At 33.6% G+C, this 16,588-nt stretch overlaps 1 protein-coding gene across 1 annotated transcript in view; it reads right to left on the minus strand.

Annotated features, from left to right (window-relative positions):
• Positions 1-16,588, minus strand: part of DNAH8 (dynein axonemal heavy chain 8) — a 145,176-nt gene that overhangs the window by 79,003 nt on the left and 49,585 nt on the right. The window contains exons 34-47 of the mRNA XM_059835831.1: positions 16,375-16,512; positions 13,210-13,450; positions 11,975-12,174; positions 11,483-11,636; positions 11,215-11,378; positions 10,966-11,068; positions 10,263-10,367; positions 9,807-9,968; positions 7,625-7,849; positions 6,339-6,511; positions 4,417-4,595; positions 2,279-2,466; positions 252-338; positions 45-152 (exon numbers count right to left, since the gene is read on the minus strand). Of these exons, the coding sequence (XP_059691814.1) occupies positions 45-152; positions 252-338; positions 2,279-2,466; positions 4,417-4,595; positions 6,339-6,511; positions 7,625-7,849; positions 9,807-9,968; positions 10,263-10,367; positions 10,966-11,068; positions 11,215-11,378; positions 11,483-11,636; positions 11,975-12,174; positions 13,210-13,450; positions 16,375-16,512 (2,227 nt within the window). The remainder of the gene's footprint in view (positions 1-44; positions 153-251; positions 339-2,278; positions 2,467-4,416; positions 4,596-6,338; positions 6,512-7,624; positions 7,850-9,806; positions 9,969-10,262; positions 10,368-10,965; positions 11,069-11,214; positions 11,379-11,482; positions 11,637-11,974; positions 12,175-13,209; positions 13,451-16,374; positions 16,513-16,588) is intronic.

Below are 16,588 nucleotides of genomic sequence, written 5' to 3' on the forward strand. Positions count from 1 at the left end.
TGTGTAAATATGAAGACAAAGAGGAAGGGAATACATAACACTACCTGCTTAGTGAGCTGCTCCTCACAAAGTTTATAAAGAACAAAGAATTTCTGAGACAAGATCACATTATCAATAAATCCATAACTTGCAAGCTTAACTCTTATAATTATCTGAAATAAATTTTTTTTTTAGAAATTTCATTAGTTTTTCTGAAGACAGGTAAGCAAAGTAAAATACATATTTTCTTTCAGTTCCGTCAATAATTGTACCTGTCTATCTGGAACCATCATTGCAACAGTTCTAAACTGAATTTTGAGATTTTCTGGTAGTTCTTGACGTCCAGCATATCCAGGATTCTAGATAAGAAAACATACTGCATTATTATTTACAACAGTCAAAATAACATCCTTTTTATTGTTCAATAAAAGTAAATTTATGCATAAATACCTAGATCTGTTCAGAGTTAGAACTCTTGTCTACTAATGATTAAAATGTGAAAAAAACCTTCAACCATAACTACAAATAATAATAACAACCTGTGCATAATTGCCAGAGTAATAACTGAATTTATCATAACAATCCAGCAATCAGAATATTAAAATGTAATAAAATACAATCTAGTTGGTTGATTTCTTCTAGTGTATTCCCAATGCAAGTAAAGTTTTCATTACCATTTTACAGAAGAGGTAGGTTTTGTAACATTAAAAATTCAGTGTCTAGGAAGAGACAAAATAATTAAAAAAAGATAACAAGCAGTCTACAGTGAAGAAATATTCAGATGCCCTTCTCTATTTCTTGTGTCTAAAAGGCTAACCTTAAAGTGCAGAATCACACTGAATGTTTATTAGTTTGTCAGTGAATCCTATCCACTGAAGTAAGAATCACATAAGAAATCATAATTCTCTCTTAGTGACAGAACTGATTTTAATAATGGCTCAAGAATATGCAGAGAATATTTTTAATGACACAGTAAAAATAACACAGTCAACAAATTTAAAACATGAAAACCTTACAACAAAATCATATGAAAGAAAATTTTAATGACCAAGAAAGTTTGACTAATAGAAGATTTCTGGAAACTTGCTGCAAACATGAGGAATAACTCTGACATCAAACAGGTGACATTTAAGAAATTAGAAGCAGTCAAAAGATATTTATGACCTCGTAAGTTATTATCCTGCACTCAAACATGCAGATGAAGATTTTAATTTCCTGTAAAGTCATCTTGGATTGCCATCTGCCTTGGCATTAGGAAACATACACTACAAAACTCCCTGCCCATGAGATTACAGGAATTTGTGCTATGAAGCCTCGGGAACCCTATGGCAACAAGGCAGCATACTCTGACAGTTAATATTCTATATCCAGGAGTTTGCGTTTCTCCCTTGGGTATTGGTTGGTAACTGGTGTAAAATTATACGTACTGCCTTGCATGTATTTTTTGCGCAGATTATCCATTCAGTTATGGGACCTAACTTTGATCTCTATATACTGCAAGTCTTTTTCACAAGTAGTCATTATAAGAAAGGAAACAATGTATCTCAAATACCACTCAAAAACTTCATGATATAAGAAACACAGTTCTGTCATAATGCCCGCACTGATTCCAGGATTGACGCACAGAGCAGAATGGGCCCCTTTGCCACAGAAGGCCAAAAGTGGATATCCAGCATTGTATTTACCAGTTTAGACACATCCTGTATCAACAAATGAAAGAAAGGATCTGACAATTTTTTGCACAGGTTTTGAAAAGACCTGTTGTCACCACAGTATAAGGAGGGTGGTTTATTCCAGAATCATCATACTTGTCTTCTGTAAATCAGCTTGAAGAATTCTTTTTTAGATATCCATGTAAAATATCCAGTAGTGAAGACATATCTCCTTGAAAAAATCTCTTTCCTATATCTCCTGCTTTAAGTGAGTGTTCTTTTTTTTCCTACAGTATCTTTCTCACTATTACTGTTAAAGCATTTCAAGCTAAGGTAGTAAAGCATATTAGTGTTTCAGTCCTCTCAGCGAGCACAGAGAATTCTGGAAGTTTGGCCAAGCTCTTAGTCTCCATAATTATTTGCAATACAGTAACAAAGGGACATAATTACAAAACTTTTCAATAATCTTAAAGTAAAACTGAAGGCATGCAATTCACGAATAATTAGATTATTTATGTGTTCCAGTAGTTTAGTTTAATTCTATAAAAACAGCATCACTTAATAAAATTGGTTATTTTCACTTTGCCATTTAATTAAATTGTATATAGTATAATTTGTCACTTCTCTGGAATTATTACTACATTTACCATTGTTAGGAAAATTCCAAACTCTGGATTTAAATCTACACAGTCTCCATCAGAAAAAATGAACTGCTTTTTTCTTTCTTTTCTTGCTGTTAAAATAATATAGATTTGCTGTGCTGCTACTGATAAGACAGGCAACTCAATTCGGTTGAATTCATCAAAACATCCCCAAGATCCGGACTGTGCAAGACCTAAAACAGGGACAGAAAAATGTCTTATCTGTTGTTCTTCATGAATATTTGAGATATCTGAACTAGATGACTTTTCCTTCAAATAATTAAATAAGATTAGTTTTATCAATTACCCTGTGGCCAAGGCCTACCTTCCTCCAATCCACCTGACTGTTTCCATATCAGTCTGAATTAATATTAGTCGATTTATAGAAAATGCTTAAAAGTGAATCAAAATCAGAAAAAATCTTTTGTTATCTTGGTGCATTTGGCAGGTCTTTTGTCCAGATCTTTCTGTGAATGTACCCTTTTATTGTAAAGTGGCAATTCAATAATTTGCAAAAAGCTTTATTTTTTTAGATTAACAATACAAGTAAGTGACTTAGAGCTACGAAAGACCTAAATGTTACAACAAAAAGATTCCAAGTTTTTTATTTTCATTTGGGTCTTCCAGCCTTCACAACACTTTAAAATTACTTTTTACTTGCCTCTTATAAATCATAAAGATTAAAATTAAAAATTTAAATTATTTTTGCACTAATTAGGGATTTAAATAAAACTCTGAATTTCACAAGACAGAAAATATTACTCTTAGAGCATATATCTCTACGCATAAGCATTAGCATTTTAAGTCCACACTAAACTACAAGTTTTTCACTAAACAGTACAGGATGTTAACAACATGCAAAGTGTGGACAATGCTCTGTGTGAACTTGTCTATGAAAGAAAGGCAGACAGAGAAAGAAAATTAAATGGAAAGAGATGTCCAGAAGCACTATATTAATAGCAATAACATTTTCATAAAGGATTCATTTTACAGTTGCCTAATTTCAGTTTGGAAAAGCAAAATATAATTAGTAGCAACTAAGAGAATTGTTGTTCCTTTAGCAACATTTTATGAGAAAATTCATAACAGCATTTTTTTCCAAATTATATTAAAGTACAAGTGGGCAGTAGTTTTCTTTCATGTATACTGAAAGACAGCTATTTAAAAGTGAAAAATGTATCCAGTTCTTTCAGGATATATTACTGTTATGCAGTTAAGGCTAAATAATTTTAAAGGGATTCTGTAACATGCTCAAAGATTTATTTTAAATTTGAATAGCTTGACTTTCAAAAGGGCAATATGCTTATAAACCCACAGCTTTAAGCACTTTTATGCCACAATTATTTGCTTGCTAAAAGAAAAAAACAAAACCAAAACGAATGATTAATAGTTTCACCCCTTGCTTCTCATACATACAATACTGTAACTTTGAAAAATGAGCTGACAGAAACCTCATGAAGTTCATTCTTTATCTGGAATAGAATAACTCCATGCAGCAGTATAGGCTTGGTGCTGACTGGCTGCAAAGCAGTTTTGCAGAAAATGACCTGGCATCCTGCTTAACAACTGATTGAGCATGAATCAGAATTATGCCCTTGTAGCAAAGGAAGCCAGCTGCATATTGGGCAAGAGTGTAGCCAGCAGGTTAAGGAAAATCATTGTTTGCCTCTACTCTGCACTTGTGAGATAGCAGCTGGAGTACTGTGTCCAGTTTGGGACCAATAGAGGAGCGACATTGATATACTTGCATGAGTCCAGCAGACAGCTGCCGTGACGGTCAGTGGCTAGAGGACATGACACGGAGCGAGAGGGTGAGAGAACACGGTTTGCTGAGCCTGAAGAGAAAGCTAATTGCTAATAGGAGGCACTAAGAAATTGGAGACAGGCTCTTCTCAGAAGTGCAGTGGAAGAAGAAGAGCCAATGGGCACAAGTTTCAATGTGGGAAATTCCAAGTCAATGAAGTATAAAAAATGTTACCATGAGGATGGTCAAACACTTGAACAGAGGCCTAGAGGTGTTGTGGAACGTCCATCCCTGGAGACACTCAAAACCCAACATGAATAAGGTCTTAAGCAACCTGCTCTAACTGCACCTGCTAAATGACCTATGGAGGTCTCTTCTATCCTACGTGAAGAAGCCTTACCTTTGAAAATTCTAGCCAAACCTCTGAAGTCCATTTGATCAGAGCAGTTAAAGACTACTACATACTTTCCCAGAGCCTTTCCCATGTCTTTTGTCGTTTCTGTTTTACCAGTTCCAGCTGGTCCTGCTGGAGCTCCTCCCATGTTCATTCCCAAAGCCTGAGCTAAAGTTATATAGCACCTATAAATGTTAATTCATATTAATTTATTAAATCATAAGAAAGATGTATGTGTGTATATATATAAGATAACAATGAGTTATGTGATAGATTCTACAGCTCTTACGTTGAAACATTACTTCTCCACAAAGCAGTTACATTGATTTCCGTGAGTGCAGGAAGTTCAGAGTGCTAAAAGTCGCAAAATACAGCATTTAAACATTACTTATAAAAGCAAAAAATTTTATGTGGTGTTAATCTAGTTTGTGACAAACTGTGAATATTAGACAACCTAAAAAATTAATGCAAACCACAAAGGAATTTAATTGTCATTAACTCTTTTTGCAGCTATAAAGAGCAGATTCTGCTGTCGAGTTCTGCCACCTTACCATATTCTGCAGATCTTAGTCTGTATACATTTCATTAGGTTAGGTTACCTTTGTCTAAATCCTCAAGTGTGAAAGAATAAGGATATATGGCCCCTTCCACAATTATGGGTAAAAAATTTTTACAATTCTAAGGGAAAAAACCCTAAGCTTCACCTCTTTTTTTTTAAGTCTTAGAGAGCTTAGACTACTGGTTTACTTACATGTGAGTCTTAGTTACGATTTTCATTTATGATAAGGTATGGAAGAGTAACACTAAAAGAACTAAATGACTAAGTTCCTATACAAATGATGGGGTATCTTCACTGTCAGATCAACTCAACATCCTCTGAATGCATTTCTAACTAAAGTATTTCTGGTTTTAATCCATAATTGAACAGAGTTTAACAACTAACTAGTTCCTACAGTTTAGCTTGAATCACTGTATTATTTGCACTGCAGGGACCTTGATGCTTTCTAACCAATAAGAAACATAAAAGTGACATAAAGGTTTTACTTCATTGTTGAGGGCAGTACAGTTCACTGCAGAAATGTACTGAACTTTCCATATTGTCACAATAGCAATCGTATCTCTTCTGGAGAAATAAAGGTGTTCAAAAAGCTGCACAGACACATACTCCACAGAGGTAGCAAAGTGAATGATCACAGGTTGGAAGTTATTTTTGGTTGTTGAAGGGATCTTTTTGCAAGTGAAGTATCTTTTGGCCTTCTATTTTCTCATTTGGTCAAAAGTGACATCTTAAGAAAGGAATAAATGAAGGAAGAATTTTGACAAAAAAAAGAAGCCAAGAAATTCCAGAGGAAAAAAGAAAAATAATTCTAATTTTTAAGCCACATTTGAAACAAAATCAATAGTCATTTGCTTGCCTGGCTACAGAATAATGGCAAGTGAGTGCATACAGCTGGGACTTCGTCAACATCTAGATTCTTATGGACAAATTTAAACTGTTTCCCAGTATTAATAAGATGACAGACAATGATTGGTTGTCTTAGACTTTCAGAGACATTGGTAGCCGCAAAATCTTTATAGAATCCCTTATTACAGAATTTTAAATGTTTGACCTAATATTTTCTTCAGTATAGAAATACTGCTAAACTATACATTACTATATAACCTTAAAGCGATTAATTTCTGTTGCTAAATCTTTTTTGTAACACTGGGCAGTGATAAAACTTTTCTAGGAATTACTAAGTGTACAAATTAGTGAGACACTATTTTACCTTTTCTAAAAGAGTATGATTAAGCAAATGTATGAGAAGATTTTCATGAATGACCTAGCCCACACAGGACTTAATTCAGAACGTACCTCTTTGACGATACGTGTTAAATAAACACTATATATATTAAAAGTATTCATTATGTATAATTGTTTTTCTAACCTGTCTGTAAGAGGTGTTATAACCAGACGATCAGTGCAACCCAGAAATTCATTTTGGTAAACAAAATCAACATCTGTAATGGATACCAAGACTTGATTGAAATCTTCTTTAAAGTAGAATCTAGACTGCTTTAACCATTCAAAATCAGTTGGTGATTTGATGTGCATTTTTACCTTAAAAGAAAGTAAATAAATGTATTTGTTATAACTGAGCATCCATGTTTATTGTCTTTGGTAACAGTGATAAAATGCTTATTTGTATGAGAATAATGAGTGATTAACTCAGTTTAAAGTTCCTATGCAAGTAAACTGACATACATAAGCATCACATAATATTTTCAGATGTATCCTAAACTGATATTAAAAAAATGTCCTGATCACTTAACCTGATCATCACAATATCTGTGTTAATCAAATAAATCTTAAATTGCTTTAGTAGTGCAGCTCACCCTCCAAATGAAATGAGCAAACAACACACTTAAATCTACCAAACACACTGGAACCAAAGGCATGATGAAGAAGGATCTGACTGAAGCATGGAAGGCAAATTGTGTAAAATCTAATAAGCTTGTGTCATCAGCAGTAAAAATATGGAGAGATGTAGTGTTGAGGGATGGCATTCCTCAAAAAACAAAATGTAAACAATTTAGTACAGTCTAAAAAGTTCAAGTATAGGATTGGCATTATCTGTTGATTTTAGTAGGGTTTTTTGTTTGTCTTCTATGTATTCTCCTTAGGAACCAGAAAGAAAATCCCAGTACCCTGCTCTCTGAAGGAGTAGGAGGGACAAAGAAGAAACTAGGAGATATGGGAGATGTTGCTATCATTGCTGTAGCTCTAGAATGGATGGAGCTAAAGTGCAGCCTGGTGCTAACTACTGAGATTCTGTAACAAGCCACAGGACATTATCTATGATGATAAAGCTACAACACCCTCAGCAGACTCAACTTTCTTAGTTATGCAAGTAGGAGTAATACAACAGTTTTTCAAAGAAAGGACATACTAAAAGGTTTTTGTCTATCAAAACAATTCTGTAGGAAGAAGTGGAAAATTGAAATATTCTAGGAAAAGTGTAAAAATTTGGAGCAAATATTTAGATGACAGAACTGATGGATTTTATTCCAGTTTAAGCAAAAGTGTACTATTTTTACTACAGTGAGATTATGGACATCTCTTACATGTCTTACAAACACATGCATACACGTGTGTAACTGTAGCTACCACATAAGAAAAATTATTATGACAGAAAATGCATTTAGTTGTCAGAAATCAAAATCTGTACTTTACCAAATCATCAAAAATATCACTCTGATGCACATGAATGGTAATAAGCGTTTCAAATTTCACTCTGTCAAATTTGGAAAGATCATGCGTGGTCTGGCTAATCAACATATTCAGAATCTCCAGAAATCTCCCATTGGTTACTTGCATGATTTTTCTGTCCTCTTTAGCATTCTGTAGAGCTGCTTCTGAATCACGTGTCCACAGTATTTGAATTCCCAGTAATCCAACCTACAAATTTAATGTGTGAAAAAAACCCAGAGCAATCACTTGTTGAACACTAGCCTTATCATAGAAGCCTTAGGTGTAATAGGAACAATAGATTATGGTGCAGATACCAAATTATCGCTACATCCAGCATGATGCTAGCTCACCAGGATACTGTGCCTGAGTTAATTGGCTCTGCTGTGGTACTGGAAACTCCTGAGAAAATATTTTAAAACTTTTATGAAAATTTGTCACATACTGAGATACATACAAATTAAGGATGATTCTCAGTTCCACTTACAATCCCTTAGTGTACTCCAGTATCATAAACATAAACAGGTCTTAAATTGTGGGGAGAAGTCCTTCTGAAAATTTTCCACTGCCAATTCGTAGCTAATTATAGAACATAAAAAAAATGCTGTGCATTTCTAATGAACATGGGATGGATTGCTATCTTTCTAACACGCTGTCATGACTGAAGTACAGCCTAGAGCACATTGAACTACAAGTTATTTTGCTTCCAAATAAATCTAGAGAGTTATAGGATGTTGCGTGTAAATTACAGTCTCAGATTGATTTTGATTTACAGTATCAGGCATACCTGTAACAAAACAGGATAGACGAGTACTGTATCAATAATTTTTTTTTCTGCACATTTCTACATCCACAAAGCACCAAGACCTAAAAATTTGACTCACCCACTCTTCCTACTTTTCTGTCTCCCTATACCTGTAGTGAGTTCATGGTTACAGAGATTGTGTAGCAGGAAATATCTCACCATTTTAGAATCCTTAGGCTACCATCAGTAAAGTCTAAAACAAATTTATTTTAGAATGACCAATTAGTCGGGGGGGGGTGGGGGGGTGGGGGGGAGGGCGGGGAATCTCTGGATGGGACTTTTTCATGCTACCTATAAGAGAAGTTTCTGAGATAGGAAAAAGTCAGTTTGAAGGAAAGAAAACATTTCAAATATTTGTCAGTATTTCACCCAATTTCTTCTCTGTCCTATAACACAGCTTTTCTTTCTCTGTACTTTAAATTTCTTGGCCAAAGACTGTTTTCTTCCTCTGCCCACCTCCCCACCCCCTGCCACATACCTCTTCTAACACAAATAATTCTTTGAACGTAAAAACATTTGGATTAGCAAGACATGGGAATGAAGATCTTTGCAGATAGTAATAAAACCACTTCAAAAATGTCTGACATGCAAACAAGACAGACAGTCCTTATCTGTTTAAAGAAAAGTAGTAGACTTTTTAAAATAAATACTGCTGAGATAATACATAATTACATCATAAATACAGCTTTAAGATAATTCTATTAAATATTTAAGTATACTGATTTTTTTTAAAATTAGCAACGTATTGGCCAGTTTTAATATTTGCAGAATTTCTATCAAAAAAATTACACCCAGCACTTCACTGATTAGCAAATTACAGAGTCAGAATTTGTACAGGATGGGAAACAATTCTTTACTTACTAATGAAATTCATGAATTAGCAGTAAGAAGGAGGAGTCTCTAGGCAAACTAGAATCCTTCAAGGTAGGCTTCTACTAGGACCGCATTATCACAGTGACAAATATATGAACTATGAGGTAAATCTTGTAAATGATGAGCTAAATAATCATCATCATAGCTCTTGCAATCTTAAATTATGAGAGAGAAATCAATCTGCACATGAAATTTTATTTGCATCTGAAAGGCATTCAATATCCATCACAGAAAATATAAGCTCTACTTTGTATTTTCCAAGAGAAGAAAAAAGTCATTTTAAAGTAGATTACAAGAAAAATATTATATCATATCTAGGGTATCAAAACTGCAGTCATTAAGGATTGCCTTCTATTGAGTAGATCCCATATCTTGTTTACTCTATGAGAACTTCCTCATATAGACAGCCCTGTATGCTCTTTACATCCCACCCCCCCCCCCTCCCCCCAACCCAGCCTGCACACACAAATCCACATCCTGTAGTCTCACCTGTGCTGGGAAGTGATTAAGAAAATTCAGCAATTGATATCCTGGGTCACTAATTTGATAATATGCTGCCTTAATTATGCCACGCAATGAAATCTGTTGCACACACAATAAATCCTGCAACCAAATTTCTACTGGTCCTTTTGCAATCACTGGAGTGTCCAACTGAAAAATTAAAGTAAAGGGTACAAAATAGAACATAGTTACCAAACTTCTGTTCAAGAATGTTAGTTACTAAACAGTTACTACATTTCTATTCAAGACAACTATAGATTTAATTTCAATAAACATACGAGAAATTTATTTAATGAAGACATATTATAGTTTTGTTACACCAATCCTTGAAATGTTCATTTGTAATTAACAATTATTCAATTTAATATATACTTATATGTTCAATAATAGAGCGATTTATCTATTAGCAACACTTCTGGAAAAAAATAATAATCAGAAAATTACTGGAATCTTTTCTCCTTCTCTTGATATGACTGCCAGTATGCGATCATAATCCTTTGGGTGAAAGTCTACTTCATGTATATTGTCAGATATGGAAGGCAGATGTGGCTGTAAGGATAATTCAGAAGTCATTCAATGTAAATATATTAACATTAGCACACAGAAAAAAATCTCAAGTAACATTACCCTGCAAAGGTTCGTCTGAACCTGCAGATGTATTTCAGGGCATCTGTAGGTAACAATTACAGAAATGGTTGTTTTTATCTCCATTTTCTGGGGTGGTTTTTTTTTTTTTTTTTTTTACAGTTTCCAGAGGTGATCTAGCAGAACAGAGATCAGTTATTGTGTGAGATGAACTATCTTATGTCAGTCAACTCTCAGTAACAATCCAGACTACCTGGACGACTTTTGCAATATGCAAAGCAGGAAATTCTCACAGGGTCCCTCTGTTAGTTTAATTGTGAAAGGAACCACCAGCAAATCACTTGAGGGGACCATATTCTAGTGTTCTGAATTCTGAAGATTTTTTTAAAATCACAGATATCAATTTCATATTTTGTTAAAGACTAAAGAGCAAGAAACAAAAAATTTTCTCAAGCAAAGTTTATGTGAAGAAAATGGTTACATTTTAATTTGTTAAATGATTTTCCATACTCTAATTTGTTTTGTTATAAGCAGAAAAAAAAAAAAATCACTAAGGTTGTACCTGAATTGTATGAGAATCACTTGCTTGTCCAAGAATTTCAAGAAGGGCAGGATCAGAAACAAAAAAGAATCTAGGAAACAGTAGTCTTTTCTTCTCCAAGTATCTTTAAAATTGAACAAGATTTCTATTAGAGTATTTCAGCTCTTCAATTTCTTCTACATAAGAGTGAAAGTAAGGCTGAAATACCATTAATATTTCAAATAAGTTATTTACAAAATAATAATGCATTAAAAATCAAACAATTCATACCCTGTAAGTGATTTCTGACATAATTCCAACTGTTCATGTAAATGAGGGAGAAGTTGCTCCATAGTCTCATCTCCGACACAGCAGTTAATTACATTTGGGTTTTCATGAGCTCGTTGCATTATTCTTATCCATGATTTGTCAATATTCTGAAAACGCTTTGCTTCCTATATACAACAAAACCATAAGTACTTTCACAGCATAATCTTTTGGAAATTATTACACAGATTGCTTTTAATACACAATAATAGGCAAGCACTGTAAAGTTTACCTGGGGTAACTGTTTTGCAATATCTCCCCCTACAAAAACAGCTTCAAGATAAATCCAGAGGTTCTGCACAACCAGCCATTCTTCAATTATGTCTGTAGAGCTGCTTAGTTTATAAATCCAGCTCTGAATTTCCTTTTTAAATGGTGCATTGTATCTAAAAAAGGATGAGAAGCAGAATTGAAATAAAGCTATTATAAAATAAATACTTACAATGTGAAAAAACCCCAAACAACACTTGCTTCACTTAGAGCAAGAAGAATCTCATGGAAAGTCTCTACCAGCTTGATTACATTCAAATATATTGAGACAATAGTTTGATACTAATACATGAAAGTCTTCCACTTGAGGAAGTTTTTCATTAGACTTTGTAACATTCTTTTTCATTAAAAAATAATATTCTGTTCCAATTTACTGCTGATTTAGCCTAATAACAGTACAGTTGCCATCTCAGTGTGTTTCTGAAAGTACCATACACAATCAATTTAAAAGTACCTATTGGTCAGTAAAGAGCCAAGAATCATTAAACTGTCCTCCATCAACATTATAATTTCTGATGATTCAGTTCCCTTTAACAGTAACTCTCCTCTCCCTTTGAATGATGAAAAGCTCAGAATTTGGTTTCCCCAAATGTGAGCTATTTGAGATAGTTTGGCTTCTATATCCTTTTCCTTTGTAGCAGATATGCATACATCCTGCAAAGAAAGAACCATTTTTTTAGAATCTTCATTCTTCAGAAATGAAATATTTCCTAATATTACACATCTAGTAATATAATATTTAAAAACAATATATGAAATTTTATAAAATAGTACAGAAATGTGTCACACAAATGCAGAGATCACACTATTAATTTTATTCGCTCAAATTCCATGTATGGATAACTGAAAAATGCACACTTGGAAATGCATGGATATACCATTTCTGTGGCTTCACATTTTGTTATTTCTGTGTAACAAGATTTCTGAATCATCATTTCTACAAGGTTTAGGGTAGTGATGTAGGCTCATCACCAGATGAACTCTCCATCTTACCACATTTCAATTTATAGAATCACAGAATCTAAGAATAATTTAGGTTGGAAAGGTCATCAAGTCCAACATTCTATTCAAATCAGAGCTTAATTCAAAATTAAGCAGATCTCCTTGGAATGCTTCCATGTAAATCAAGTATTAATATAACAATAGCTTTTGTATGCATATTTACCCTATAAAACTTGCAAACTCCATTGAGAGTTTTTTCAGGTTATATGGGGATCTTTTAAAAGTTGTATGGTTCAGAAGAAGCCATAAAGATCTAGAAAAGTATTCATATTAAATATTAACAAGCATGGAGCCTTCCTCTAGAATTTCTGATATATTTACAAACATTTAAAGCAACCACAGAGTTAAAAAATTAGGTGACCATGATCATTTGAAGTTTTGTTTGTTTTTTTCCTGTTTAAAAAGGCCTAAGAAAAATCATAGAAAATAGGCCCAGGAAGAAAGTGAAAATATTATCTAGAAATAAGTGTCCAAGGATTTCAGCTGCTACCTCTGTCTTTGTTCATATGGTTAAGAACTTCTAAATAAAATAAAAATTATTTTAAACTAGTGTGGTCTGACTGAGAGCCAAGGACTTTAACAAAGTAAAAAACATTTTTTAAAAAAGTGATAATTTTGTAAGTAATCATATCGGTTTTGCTGATAATATAAAATAAACAAGGAGGGAAAAAAAATATATGTACCTACCTCAATATCATCTTTATGTTTAAGAATTGGTGCTTCCATGATGTTTCGAAGGCAAAAGGAATCAGATTCTATATCAAATTGATGTCCTGTTGTTTCAGCAATACGATTCCAGTGTCTTTGCTTCATTGCTTTGCTATTCATCATTTCCAACAAAGGACAAGACTCACTAAAATCATCAATTTTTTTCTTGAGATCTAAAAACGCTTGCCAGTGTTGGAGTCCTTTAGGTAGTCTACGGCACCTGCAGTTGAGTTAAATTGACACAGTAGTAAATGCCTCGTTTGTCAAAATAGGAATTGTTTAAACATTCTAAAAACAGACAAAGAGATATTAAGTAGCTTGTATTGAGGTCAACATTTTCTATGTAAAATTCAATTGTGTCAATTAGTTTACCTTTTTAGGAAAAACTAATGCAAATGCCCTACTAACAAATCATACTATTTAACAGTTTTAACCACTGTTATATTCTTTGCAAATAAACAGAAATATTGCAGTTTGCATTAAAACATAGTTTATCTGCTGCTTATCCTCACAAACTCTTTATTGGCAAACAAAAAACAAAGCAAAATGAGTTAAATTTAATTTATGTAATCCTTGTACAAATATAATATTTACTTCAGTTTACAATACCAGCAATACACATGGCACATATTAACATACCACTTTGGAGATAGACGTGAAAATTAGAAAGATATGACCACCTTCTCCTCTACTTCTGGTTAGTGGTCCTGAAACCATTCACTAAGAACATGAAAATTATATACTTCTAATGTGGAACCCCCCAGCAAAACAGTTAAATGAATATTCACCTCTCTGACCACACTTTTACAGAGCCTACACACTAAGAATTAAGCAGTTGGTCCACCACAGGAATGTCCTAATGTAAATGATAAAGTATATTCTTAGCAGGAAAAGTAATAAAGCCTGGATCATATTTCCCTTCGTTTTGCATCCTTTATCACTCTACCTCCCACTGATATAATTTCATATTTTCTGTAATCAGGTACAATACAGCAGTCAGTGTCTGGTTTAGAGCTATGTCGGTGCTCTGTGGTTACCAGTACATTCATGTTGATCAGCTCCCTGGTTGCTGTCAAACAGAATGTTTAATACCTGCCTGCCTTTCCCTGAGGGGGAAAGGTATTTTGTGTCTGGTTTTGGACTACTGTGAGTTTTGACTTTTATAAAACTCATAGGCACTTAAGGTTATTTCATGAGAAATCTGCCTTGTTGAAAGTTGAAACTAGCCAATAGATTGAAAAAAAAGTATTCAAGAATGCTGAAAAAGAGGAGCACAGACATGGTCAGACAGTGACATCACAGATCACTTTTTTCTTTAGAAAACCAGGCAAAACATCTGAATATTTTATAAATTTCTCTGTTTGCAGCCATTCTTTTCATTAATTCGTAAAGAGTTAATGTCAGGTTCAATGATTTGGGACACAGAATCAAATACAGCAAAGAGGCAGATTTTGAATGACATGCTGCAGGTTCCAGAGGTGGGAGCCCTGTTACCCTTATTGAGTCTTGTGAACCAGGAGATACTGTTTTACACAAAGACAAGATACTGTCAATTAGGTGTCTGTCAACACCTTGCTTCTTTGAGAGACTCTTAATCCCTGAAATTCTATCAGCATATGTAACCTCAAATTTGGGAAAGAAAAATACTCTTTGGCACATATTTCCATATTGAAAGGTTATTAGTCTCTGGTTAATGTTTCCCACTTAGAAATTCAGAAATAATGCAAATCTAAGACCCAACCTTCAACTCTGACTGTCAAAACCGCAATTTCAAAACTATGGAAATTCTTCACTTACTAATTTATGCCTCATAATGACAGATCTGATATATCAGTTAACCTTCAGGAAAACATATATTTACTAGATTACCATGACACCCCGGACTAGAAGCCAATAACAAAACGAAAAAAAATCAAGTAAGCAATTCCACATTCTGTAATACGAATCCTCTCTGTCTAGTTTAGGAAGGTTATGCTACTATATTTGGGTTACCTGAACCCGTCAGTGTCGTAAGCCATGAAAAACTGCCAAAGTGATGCCAAGAGGTGACAAAATGGAGAATGGAAGGAAATGATGGGTAAATAGGTGGGATGAGTACTTAACAGACTAAGAAAGAACTATTTATACTGACGGTTTTTCTCTTCACTGCAGTTACAAAAGTAATTGTCCTTTTATACAGTTCTACTTGAACTACCTTAAACAAATGTCAATTTCAGAGAGTAATATAATTTAGCTCTTGTGGAGCTCTGTATTTCAGCAATTAACATTATCTAAGATTGATTAAAAGCTGTTTTAATAGGCTTGCACCAAATACTGGCACAAGTACAAACATACATGAATTAGTTATGCCTTTATTTTGGAAATTAATAATGAAAGATTCTGGAATATTGTTCTAATGGGGGACTAGGGGTGCAAAGAAAGTGCCAAGAAAGCTGGAGTTGTTTTAGGATGGATCTTGCCAAGCTTATAACAGGACTCTATTAGGTAGCAGGAGAGTTGGGGACTGCACTCAATGACGCAGTTATTCTGTTGTAAAATAATACTTGTCCTAGTCTTCTGTATTTTATTTCTTCCCAAAATAATATATGTACTTTTGAAAATATTAGAGATAGAGTTAAATTAAAAGATTAGAAAATACTTCTGAATCAAACTAATTACATCTAATCCTCTCAACAGTGTCAAAACCATTTTAAGCTTTCAGCATTACTGCAATATTTGTAACATTTTTACAAACCCATACTATTTAAGACACTCAGCATTGTTAATATATTTGAAATTGAAGAAATGTTTTTAAATAAGGATAAAATATTCTAAAAGACTCAGAAATATTACTCTTGTGTTCAGGACTTAAAAATCAATCAGCTAATCCTCCTTTTACAAATGAACTTTCAGCTCTCCTAACCTCTTGGTTTAGCTAAGATCAACTCTTCAACTGATCATATGCCCTTCAATTATCAAAACTACAAGTAAAAGGCTGGTTAACTAAAAGTACAGTGTTATTCCACTCTCCCTTGAAGAACCTTATTACTTTATGATAAACCTTATTCATAGAAGTTTTGTATTTAAATATATCAAATAGCTTTACTGAAGTCACCTAAATCTTAATGCATTTAACATCAGTTATAATTCATATTAGGAACATACCTATTTTGAAAATCCAGAAGTTCAGCATTCATTTTTTCAATATCTACATCTGTCCAAAGTAATTCGTAATAACCACTGATACTGTTTATTACAGTATCATATAAACCATACAATTTTTGAAGCAAGCCTAACTCCTTCCTGGGGAAAAAAATAATCATACCAATAATTTCAATCAGCTATTTGGATATCTCACAATAGTTAAATACATGGTATA

Source organism: Gavia stellata, chromosome 2 (assembly GCF_030936135.1).
Source record: "Gavia stellata isolate bGavSte3 chromosome 2, bGavSte3.hap2, whole genome shotgun sequence".
Classification (NCBI taxonomy): domain Eukaryota; kingdom Metazoa; phylum Chordata; class Aves; order Gaviiformes; family Gaviidae; genus Gavia; species Gavia stellata.